This window comes from Parasteatoda tepidariorum, chromosome 2, assembly GCF_043381705.1.
Source record: "Parasteatoda tepidariorum isolate YZ-2023 chromosome 2, CAS_Ptep_4.0, whole genome shotgun sequence".
In the NCBI taxonomy this organism is placed as follows: Eukaryota; Metazoa; Arthropoda; class Arachnida; order Araneae; family Theridiidae; genus Parasteatoda; species Parasteatoda tepidariorum.
The window spans coordinates 78,134,690-78,146,978 of record NC_092205.1 but is presented as its reverse complement, the minus strand read 5'-3'; the positions used below and the strand labels follow the sequence as shown (position 1 = coordinate 78,146,978).

The following is a 12,289-nucleotide window of genomic DNA, read 5'->3' as shown; positions in this document are numbered from 1 at the left end:
TTTTATAGATGTAATCATAGATGTAATCTAAGTGTCGATTATGTCGAGTTCAAAATAAGCCCCTGCACCATAAAAATTATGTCTTTAATATTTTTAGAACAATTTAAGTAGATGCGACGGAACATATTCATACGACAGAGCATGATTTTTTTTTTCGGAAATCCTGGTCTAAGTAAAAAAAACAACTTCAACAGATAAAGGATAGTAAACCCATAAAGCAAAGAAAAAAAATTAAAAATCACATCAAAAAATGTCACATGACGACACGTGACTGCCGCTGATGATGGATATTGCGAAAAATAGTTTAATGTGATTATGTGTGTGTAAGGATGATTTTCATCTAGTGTTTTCTTTAATTTACACGCTTACTTTCTGCAGCGCCATCTGGTAAAATATTTTCAAGCTGAAATCTGGAACTGTAGAACGGAACATATAATTATACACATGCCCTGTCACACACAGACACATATCAATATATATATATATATATATATATATTCTAAGCATTTAAATTTAAAAAAAAATGAAAAATGTAAACTTTTTATGTCTACATTCTACTATCTGTACAATAGCTCATTAAGCCTGTAATGTTTAATTAATTTCGGAGGAGGTTTTGTCCCCCAAAACTACGCCACTGTCTCGAATTACTTCAGGTTTTCTGAAACTTCTATTTAGTCCTGCAACATCACTTTTGTCTATTGAAATAATTTTTATAGGTGGTATAAATTTAAAGAAACAGATGGATAAATGGCACAGTGCACTAGACCAGCAGTTCCCAAATTGTGTTTTTTTTTACCAGTTATGCTTTTAGGAACCTGTAATTAAATTTATATCTAATTAATTACGCATAATTTATTATTTCCTTTATTTTTATAAAATTACTAGCTGTACCGTGTGTACGTTGCAACACTTTCAGTTTGAATTTTAATTTTGTATTTAAGGGTGTAAATAAGATTTGCAATTATGATTTGAAATGATAATTTTATTTAATGGTGAAAGAAAACAGTGATAGTCTCAGCAGTTAATTCTCTAGGATATCGTTACTGCATTTTCAAACAGACATGTATGGTGATGCACACGGACNGTAACAGATCAATAATGATCAGTGATGCTTGACTTCGGTGATCTGCTGGGAACCGTGTCTTAACGATCAGTCCACTGCGGGACCACATTCCCTGGTAGAGGAATAAGCCAGAACCCAATAAAGTTTTTCCATCGTAGATCTTCCCTGGCAGCGGAAAAAGCCAGAACCCAATATAGTTAATCGTCGTAGATCTTCCTTGGTAGAGGAATAAGCCGGAACACAGTATAGTTTTTCGTTGTAGGTCTTCACTGGTAGAGGAATAAGCCAGAGCCCAGTTTAGTTTTATCATCGTAGATCTTCCCTGGCAGCGGAAAAAGCCAGAACTTATGAGGTTCATAATATAGACTCAGAAAGTCTATATTATGAACCGAATTAAAAAAAATTAAGTTTATTCTTTAATAAATGTTATTGATTTTGACAATAATTGTTTTAACAATTAGTACCAGACTACCTGTTTTAAGCCGATTTTGACTAAAATATCCTTTTTTTTTGTTTCTTATATAAAATGAAACTATGAACTTTCTCTTTCAAAAGCAATTTAAATTTTGTTCTTATGCCAAATCGAACAGAAGTTATGTTGAATTAAAAAATCATTTATTTTGGTTATTTCAATGATAAGTGCGCCTTTTTTGTCCTTTTTCTCAAAGCAAATTTTCGGTAATTTCCCATCATTTTAAATTAAATGTCTTTAAAAAAAATTTCGGACCACTTGAAATTTTATATGAATATTTTCTATACACAAGTCTAGGGAATAGACAACGGACTAGTTGATTCGACTATTATTTTATATTATATAGTTAAAATTAACGAATTGCAATTTTTGGCTTGTTTTGCAAAATAAGTTTCAATATTTGCTATAAAATATCTAAATATTAATATAATGTTTGATACGTAGTCTTTTCCCTACGCTTTTATGAGTATGATAAAGCAAGAATAATGAAAAAATAACAACTAACCTATGTGATTTTGAAAAGAGGTCGATTTTTTTAACAGTTTTCTCTGCATATTTTCTATAAAAAAAATCTAAAAAAACTTTGTATTTATATCATGTCTTAGTGTATAATTCACACATATATTCAAATAAAAATGTCTAACTTACGAATTTCAAAATTTTACCTCCAAAGGGATTCGGTACCTTAAATCCGAAAATTACGCAATGCCCTCTAACAACATGAGGGACCTTTGCCTTGCCCAATAGCCCTCGGAATCTTTCTGAAGAAATATTAAGACTACTTTTCGATGGCTCTGTTGCCACTTAAAATACATATACTTATTTTAAGTGGCAACAGAGGCTCTGTTGCCACTTAAAATACTTCTTACATATATTAGACTAGTCTGATTTCTTGATTTCTGTTGAGGGCAATAATTTAATAAATTATAAAATTTTCTTAAACAATTCATTTATTCTATTTTAGATACTATGCAGAGTCGCCAGACGATCCGGATTCATTAGTAGAGTCCTACAGTTCGGCTAGTACAATGACCTTCAGTAAAAATCGAACTCGGCTAAGCGCTAGTACTGGTGATTTAACATCGATGCAAGTTAAAGAAGATCCTTGGCTGAAAGTTGGCGTCCTGTCCTACCCAAAGGTGCGTTCTTTGGATGATATTTACCACTTACGCCGAGATTCATTATTGACAATGAGTGAGAACAAAGAACGAATAGAATCCCTGGAGTTTGGCGACAATCTCAGCGCCAACTGGCAATCTTCCTACACCATGGATGAACTGAGGTTATTAGCGATGAGCAAAGAGGATATTGTCAGACTTTGGCAAGGTTCTGAAAGAGCTTTGCTGAACAGGTTGCAAGACACGTTGAAAGAAAAGAGGCTTCTGGAACAAAAATTGTCTTTTATACAAAAAACCTTACTCAAACCTCCTTGAAGAAACTATGAAAAAATGTTCTTTCTTGAAGGCAAGGATAGTCAGCAAACGAAAACATGTTCTCTTTTTCTCAAGAGTCTGGAGAAAACCATATATGGCATGAAACCATTTGAAAGATTTTTCTCGATTTTGTCTTTAAATAGCGAATTCTAGACTTTTTGTAGAACTTTTTTAGAATGCCCAGATCAGCAATTGAGCTTTTAAGAATATAGAAATCAAATATTAATAGGCAGAAAATATTTAAGGTATACAGAGATAAGTATTTTATATAGATAAAAAAAATTTATTGGTAGAAGCAGATTAAAAAGTAAATAAAAACTGTAAACCAACAAGAACCTGATATACTATAATTTATCACTTTATGCTTAATGTGTTGGGTCGAGGTTAAGCGTTTTTCTTCTTCTCCTTTTTATTAAATAATCAAATTTTTGAATAATTTTACGAATTTGCAGGGGGTTTAAATATGCTATAATCGCCTCACCATCTAGACAAAATTTTAATTTGTAAAGAAGCTAACGGGAAAAAAATTGACAAGTTATTTCTTAAATGTTATCAATATCTGAAATAATATAATAGTTAACTTATTGAAATATTGTTTAATTTAAAACATTCTTTAACCTATTACTGCCCAAGGTTTCAATTTTTATTTAAAGAAAAGTTTTTGGATGAGATTTAATTAATTTTCGTGCTGAATTCAGGTGGTCCAAAAAGTATGGTAAAAATCGAATATTTCGAGAAAGATGTATCATATAAGAATATGAAAATACAACGCAGATAATTTTTTTTCTAGAGATGCAACCAATGATACCAACTCAAAGCATGAATGATATCATTAGACAGGTTTTTCATATTGTTGTGTTTATTTTTATTTTTTCGATTTGACTGGTAATTTTTGATATAGCTTCATTTTAAACAATGTTTGCCTCATTTCATTTTGCGATTACAGTGCCATCTATTGCGTTAAAAATTAATTTGATATCATTGGTTAGCGTCCTCCTGGAAACATTTAATGCATGTATTTTTAGGATGTTGATGCGATGCGTACATCTTGTGACATTTGACTGTTTCTATACTTTTTGGACTCTGTATAATGTTAATATACAAATAAATATTACAAAACTGCGACTCGGGGAAATAATGGGCTAAAATAAACGAATTTTTTAAAGTCTTCTTTTTTTCACTTTTTTAAAATTGATTTTGAAGTATCTCTTCTTTTTTTTAAATTATCTAATAGTAAAGATTAGAAATAACGGGCACTACAACTAAAAAAAACTAAATGTATAAAGAATATTGAATAGAGTTGGAAAAAAAATTTAATTTTCCAAAAAAACTGTAAAAGTCAGATTAGTATTAATTATCGAAAATTATTCAAGAAAAAATAAAAACAAAGAAGTTATAAATTAATGGCGCATTTTTAACGAGAAAAGCCATTGAAAAAGACATTGAAAGCTGTTTAAATGCCGGTGCTTATTGAGGTACAGTATACCGCTTAAATGCTCTCTAGATTCCAGAATGGATACTAACTGGTTTCAAAATTTCCAGCGTGCTTGAAAAGTGGTGTTAAAATTTCCAATACAATTTTATACTGGTTACAAATTTTCCAGTATATTTGGAAGCTGGTATCAAAATTTCCAGTGTGGCAACATGATGGTTTTAAAATTTCCACTATCCTGACATAATGATTTTAAATTCTCCAGTATGGTGCCATAGTGTACTGAGTCATACCATCAGGTTTTAAAATTTCTGGCATGGTTTTATATTGGATTTAAATTTCATGTATACTGGTTCTGGTTTTTGATAATGCCATTTCGAATTTTTTTCAGTGGGGGTCCCTTGTTTTCAGCAAAGCCATAAACTTTTCTATCTACTTAAATTTCCAGATTTTCCACGGAATGGCATTTTTACTCCAGTATCTCCAATAAATATTTCAAAAAATTATTCCAACACTTGGTACTGATCGCGATCTACCAAGAAAACTCTTATGTCACCAAAATGTAAACTTTTGTACTCGAAAACAATGTCTCTTTTAGCAAACGCATTGTTTCCAGAAATTAAGCAAAAAATAAAAAAGGAGCTCTTTTATAATTTAACATTTTTACCTTTCGTTTTGAAGTAGTTAATCGCTTTTGAAAATAGCATAAAAATACTATTCATAATCTTTACAAAGTTAAAATGTTTAGAGAAACATTAATTTTCATTCAGTGCTTCATAACATAAATTTCAAAAACATTGTGAGGACGATTTTTTTTTAAATCATTTTAACTACTAAAACTAGCTTTCAGAAAATTAAAAATTTTAGTTCAGAAATCTAATGGAAGTTCGTCAAACCAGATTTTCAAAACACTGATTTAAATCAAGATCAAAACAGATCTCAAGGATTGTTTATTAATCTCAAAATAGCAAAATAAGAAAGTAAAGTATCAGCTGTATTTTTAGGTGCTTAAACATTACTTACTGTTTTTAGTTTTTAAAAAATGGCGAAACGAAATATCTTACAACTTATTTTATGCTGTTTTATAAACTAGTTTTACTGTTAATGTAAAGAAACTAGTTTTCCTGTTAATGTAAACTAGTTTTCCTGTAATCTTATTTTAGAAATGATTAATTAAACTATCTTATTTACAAGAAATGCTAGGAAAAAATAACACTATGAAATGAAATGTAAAGCTTAAACTATCGCATTTAGAAGATATTAATTGAAAGACTCAAACAAACAATAATCCATCTCTTTACTTGTATTACATGCATTAAGCCTCAGAATTTTAAAAGAAAATATGCAAATTGCTTACATGAAAATGTTGTATAATGTATACCATTAATATACATTTTTGAATCCTTATAAAGAAAAAAGCTAAAAAAACTACGCATTTTTGGGTTCACCAACTAGTATTTTACTAAGGAAAAGAAACAGAAACGTTTCTAAACTTTGATAAATCATTAGTAAGGTTGGAGCAACTAAGGTATTAAAATCATCAAAAAAAACAGTTTACTCGTCCTCTGGGACCAGAATGCATTCGCCTTTCGTTAGGAACTATTTTCAAGCTTCATATTACAAATGAAGATTATTATAATCCTTCAATAGTAGTTCAGAGTATTAATAGGTTTCTATTTTTCCTCCCTTATTTATGACTCTCAAAGTGAATACTTTATTAAGGACGGACATTATAGAACACCTTGAGTTTTTATTTAACTTTTGAAAAATTTGGAGACAAAGATATTTCTGGATAATACGATTCTAATTGGTCTCACTGGAAAGCTTAGGGTTAAAAATTATGAAGTACTAACATATCTTAATGGTAAATTTGGACTAAATTAAGAATATTATGAACGGCATTTATTGGCGTAAATCCGACTTGATTAGAACAAACGGACAGGAATTTAGGAAACCAAACTTACTACAAAGCTAAAAATAGATTAAAAATATTTCAAAGGAATGGTATTTCGAAAAAGAAATCGCAAAAATAAATAAATATTGCTTACTACATATTTTAAAATATTCTTTGCGAATAAAATGCTTATTTCTTTCAATATGTTACATGTACACTTGTTCTTTGGAAAACACCCTGTTTGACGTAGCTTTTAAAAATGCATTCAAGTGTTTGAAATATCAGAAATTGTAAAGTATATTTTAAAAAAATTTGCTACCTACAAAATAAGATAAATAAAATAAGAAAAAATAAATTTTCTTTTTGCCATCTTAAATTGTGCCTACGAGTTTATTGGTTTTAACATGTTACGAAAATACATGTTTTTAGAAAACAACCTGAATAATATTTTTCTATAATGTAAGTTTCTAAAATGAATTCATGTTTTCAAACAAACAAAAAAATTAAAATATATGAAAAATAACCATTTTTATCAAAACAGGGAGATAAATAATAATTTTCAGGACTCGAATCGCTTTAAATGGTTTTTAAAACTTCTTACGTATTTATATGAATCGAAAATAAAGTATGTCTCTATTGTTATTACCTACTATTTATCTTTATGTATTATTTAATAAGAACAAGTGTTATGATCTAAGTTTTTCTCTTGTACTAAATAAACTTTATTAATATTATAGTTTTGGTCGCATTATTTGTTTCTAACCTTATTGAAAATTTCATCCATTTGATTATGAACACATCATGCTTAGTTTTATTTTTACATAAATAATATAAAAAAGAAAGATTGTTTTATAGGTTTTTTTGTAACGTTTATATTTTAAATAAACACTTTGAAAAAATTGTTCAATAAAAAATAAAAACTATCTGTCGGGCCGAAATTTGCAGGACTTGGCGATTATTCTGCAGCAGATCACGAGACGGAAATCTTCCTTTAATATGATTAAGCAAAATATAGCTAGTGATAAAGTTTTAAACCATAAAAAATTAAAAGCTGTAATCAAAAATGTAAACTTTAATACTACGCTAAAATATAAAATGAAAAAAAATAGTGCGTGGAGTCCCTCCGCGCGGAAGAAGTTAAACTTCGCAACCTGCGACGTTAATAGTAGAAGAATCCGCAGTCGTAGAAGGATCACTAGTTCTATTCAACGACGCTTTTTCCTGCTCCACTCGCTTCCGTGCTCTATAATCACGGTAATATTGTGCATTTTTCCCTCATGGACCTCTTGAACCAGTGGAAGTGCTTGTGGTTGCCTCATCGTCTCGCCCTGGAAAATGTATTTGTATTAATAATGTATGTGAATGCGTCATAATGTAATTTCATAAGAGGAAACCTAACAATCAATTGATATTCACAATAGACGTACCATGACATAACCTTAAATCCGTCGCATTGTCCGTGGGATTGTTTTCACTCATTTCTTACAATTGTTATCCACTAAATTTGAAAATAAAAAATACTATTCGCGACCGCAACGAACTATAGGGGGCGTTGTTGCATGAGACTAATACCTGCGATTTCTATATGAACAGTCATTCAGTTNAGTGAGAACCAAAACAATATGGAAATGAATGAGGGAAAACTGGATCCTACCAATCTTTATATATTATGAACAATAATAACGAAAAATAAAAATATATTATGAACAATGATAATGAAAAATCTTTATTTTATCATTTGCTGCAAGACGTTTAATAAAGAAAAAAAAATTAACATTTTTAAAAGTCTTAAAATAATTATCGAATATTTATGAGTGAGGTAACAAACAGAAATAAAATTTTCCGCACTTTTCCAATGTATAAGTATCTTTTCTGTATCCTTCATAGATTAAAAAGATAGAAATGTGATCTACACATATAAGGAGAAGAGAAATTAATGTGGAAAAAAAGAAAACTAATTGCCTTGAATAACTTTTGTTCAAATGATCGGATCTTTGCGTACTAGGACTCAATCTTAATGGTTTAAGGAGGTGTCCTCAAATATACTGATTAATACTGATTGATACTTTAAGTTACGAAATCAGACTCAAAAACGTACTTTCACTGAATAAACATACCCTTTTTTCAACAGAAATGTTTTTTTAACAAAAAAAGACATCTTTACGACTGCCATTAAATAAAATGATAAAAAATAATAATTAAAAATAATTTTTTTACATGGAATTATCTTTGGATAAACGAATTTTATAGCTGTGCGCAAGTGCAAAAATGTTCCGATTCGTTTAAAAAATTCTACTTTGAGACGCTCTCTTTTTTTTCTGCACCTTTTTTTTTGGACTCATCGATCCAAAATAATTTTACGCAAAAAAATTTAAATTAAAAAACAATCAATTTATCTGTTAGTAGATTTTATAACTTAAAACAGCATTTTAATTAAGAAAGTAAAGAACATTTTTATAACCTTATTTATTCTATGAATTTTACATGCGAAAAACAAAAAAAAAGGAAGAGCATCTAGCAATCACAAATTGCGAAAAACTGTTAGTTCGCTGAAAATTCATTTGATTCTAAAAATATTACCTTTTTGGAACAATCAAAGTTTTAGATTTTATAATTATGAAGCACTCTTATTATTATAATTCGAAATTTTTAATAGCTTTATCAAACAAATAAACAAGGCTAAAATAACATTTTTCGAAATTGCCTTAGCAGAAACAAACTTTAAAGTGTAACTAACATTTCGCCGTTGAACATTTTATCTTCTGCAAAATTCAAAATGCACGTTTAAGAAAACGGACATTGCGTGATAAATACTCGTTTGGAAAATTGGACTGAACTTAAGATCCGTGTTTAACAAAATTAACACAACTTGAAAAGCACGCTTCAAAAAATGAACATGTTTTAAAATATGCGATAAAGAAACTGATAATAACAAAAAACGCACTTTTTCAACATTAAACAAAGAACAAGTTTCTCTTGTAAAAAGGGCGTTCAATTATAAGGCAATTCGCCTTATTTTTTTGTCTATATCAAACAATATAGCTACACTTAAGGAGTTAAGCCACCAAAAAATCATAGGTTTCTGTGCAACACAATATTTTAAAAATTAAAAAATATTTAAAGTTAAGGATCCTATTTCTAAGAAATAAATTTTTCAAAATACTTTCTATTACAAGTTATAAAAGTCTAATTTTTCCTTTTATCTAAAGTAATAACCTTTAAAAAATTTTATATCTGGAAAAAATTTTGCTTTTTACAAGATCGCATAAATATGAAATTTAAGCCTTAATACAAGTGAATAAGATTTATAACATCCAAGATACTGGTAAGAATCATAATTACTATTTTCGTTTAGAATATTTGTATCAGTGAAACTTAAACCTTAATTCACAAGTAAATGAGAAGATCACTCTTATAAGAGATTTATAACATCCAAGATACTGGTAAGAATCAAAATTACTATTTTCGTTTAGAATATTTTCATCAGTGAAATTTAAACCTTAATTCACAAGTGAATGAGAAGATCACTCTTATAAGAGATTTATAACATCCAAGATACTGGTAAGAATCAAAAAAACACTAAAATTAAAAATAAAGAAAAGGTCAATAAGGAATATGTTACACATTAGAAAAAAAAATACTTAAAAAAATTAGGAAGCGTTAAATATGTGAGTTTAACAAATTTTAATGATTAAGTTATGAAAATAAATGATAATTTTCAAGCTAAAATATGTATAACATATTTCCTATTACTTAAAAAAAATCCTTTTTAAATCAATAAAAATCTATAATATTTTTATACCACAACCTTTTGCGGGGATAGCCTGGTTGGTAGGGCACTGAGCCCATGTCCAAAAGTTCGTGGGTTCGATCTCCGCCGGCCGAAGACTCCCCGTGACTAAAGCACGTTAAATCTGTCGTCTGGCTAAGTCCTCCGTGTTCCCATAACAAATTAATACCTCTGGGGGTACTGATCTAATCCAGGAGTTTCCTTGTCTTCTGGATTGGTTCAAAATTACAACGCTACTGAGTTGAACATAAGTAGTCGCAAACCCAAATTTGGGTTGGCTGTTCAACGACGGATGAAATAAAATAAAAATAAAAAATACCACAACCTTGAATTGAGTGCAGAATAGAATCTATTTTTAGAAATTCCCTCTACTTCTGCCTAACATAGTAAACGCGTAGTTTGTCTCATGAGAATTGTGTGTATCATAAAGGATTTTTAACAAATTTGTAGAAAATCGAAACTTAAATGAGAAAAAATCCCTTATCGTTATTTAATTCGACGCCAAGAATAAAGCCAAGCAAGAATAATTCGTATTTAGTTTGTGGCTTCCATATCTGGCAGTTCATCACAGTTACTCTGGAAATCAAAATGTATCCAGTTGACTTATTTCAAAAATCGCTTTTTACTTCAAAAAACTAGAGTGGCACTTCTCCTTGATTTAAAAATCGATAAGAGAAAAAAAAACATTACCATACCACTTTTTNGGGATTTCAGAAAACACCATTTCTGAACCACAAGAGCAGACGATAAATTCTCTACTTTTGTCAACCTTTTAGAATTTAGAAGGCATATTTAAAATTATTGATATAAAGCCAAGCAAGAATAATTCGTATTTAGTTTGTGGCTTCCATATCTGGCAGTTCATCACGGTTACTCTGGAAATCTAGATGTATCCAGTTGATTTATTTCAAAAATCGGTTTTTACTTCAAAAAACTAGAGTGGCACTTCTCTTTGATTTAAAAATCGATAAGAGAAAAAAAAACATTACCATACCACTTTTTAAAAAATTATTACGAAAAATACCACTTCCTTATGTTTTGTTTAAAAAAAATACTACACATGGCAGACCTGCGTGCCGGTTTCTAAATGTATTTATTAATTATTCTAAATGTATTAAAAATGTATGAATATATTTTTTTTTACATTGGAGCTCCATATGATAACGCACAAATTTCAAAAATAAAACATTTTTATTTATAATAATTTGATTCTTTATTAAGCAATTTATGATTTTTGTTAAATAATTGCTTGCCTACAAGAGACTGAAATAATATATGGACGACTACACCAATCAGCATCCTCTTCAACTAATGATAAAAACAATCAACCTTATCAACTAATGCAATAGAAACTAACTTGAATTTATTAATATCTTTAACTTACGGTATACGATCGAACCTCTTCACCAAAATACGAACTTCATCTAGCAATCAAAACTATTTCCCTTGATAATAATAAATGGCGAAATCTGAAATCTAAGTAAGCAAATTTAATTATTTAAAATTATTTCCTATCCGCGTAAGTATTATTTAAAGATTTAGTCAAACATGTCCAAAAAAATAAGATTAAAAGGTGCCAAACTTTTTAAATTCTTAATTTAGCAGAATCTTATAACTTTAAAATAACATGGGACACATTGCGAAACCCAAACAATACCTCAGATAGCAAAACCACTTTCGGTAATCCTGACTTAAACTTTCTCTGATGCAAAAACATAAAAAAAAAGCGTGGAAATAAACTAATAACAAAAACTGTGACTATTGTGACTATGGAACTCTTTTATTTTATACTAAAGGAAAATATCCGGGATTTCAACCTAAGCTTCAGAAGTAAAATATTTCAAAAAATGCTTTAAGTATCTTAAGTGGTTCCAAACATTTCTAATATCACTTGAAAAAAACATTTAAAGATGCTGTATTCACGAAAAAGTCAAAAGGTGATTCCTTACATTAAAATAAGCTCAAGGCTTTAAAAGCTCTCCGAGGAAAATAGCTTTTAAAAAAGGCTAAATCTACAGCAACTATATAAAATCAGAACATCATGCAAATTATAGTTAAAATAACATTAATTTAAAAAATAGTTGTTGATAAAGAACATAAAAAGTTAAAGATTACTTACATTCAAATGTAAAAAATATCCTCTACAAAAGAAGATGCAAACAATAGAAAATGTTTCTTTAGATTACTGAACATCAGGAGAGCAGA

General features: G+C 29.1%; 1 protein-coding gene across 1 annotated transcript in view; it reads left to right on the top strand.

The window, feature by feature from the left end:
* The window catches only part of LOC107439866 (glutamate receptor ionotropic, NMDA 3A-like), a 320,894-nt gene extending 313,864 nt beyond the window's left edge, over positions 1-7,030 (top strand). Inside the window, exon 13 of the mRNA XM_043041182.2 lies at positions 2,500-7,030. Within this exon, the coding sequence (XP_042897116.2) occupies positions 2,500-2,968 (469 nt within the window). The 3' untranslated portion in view covers positions 2,969-7,030. The remainder of the gene's footprint in view (positions 1-2,499) is intronic.
* The last annotated feature ends 5,259 nt before the right edge of the window (positions 7,031-12,289 follow it).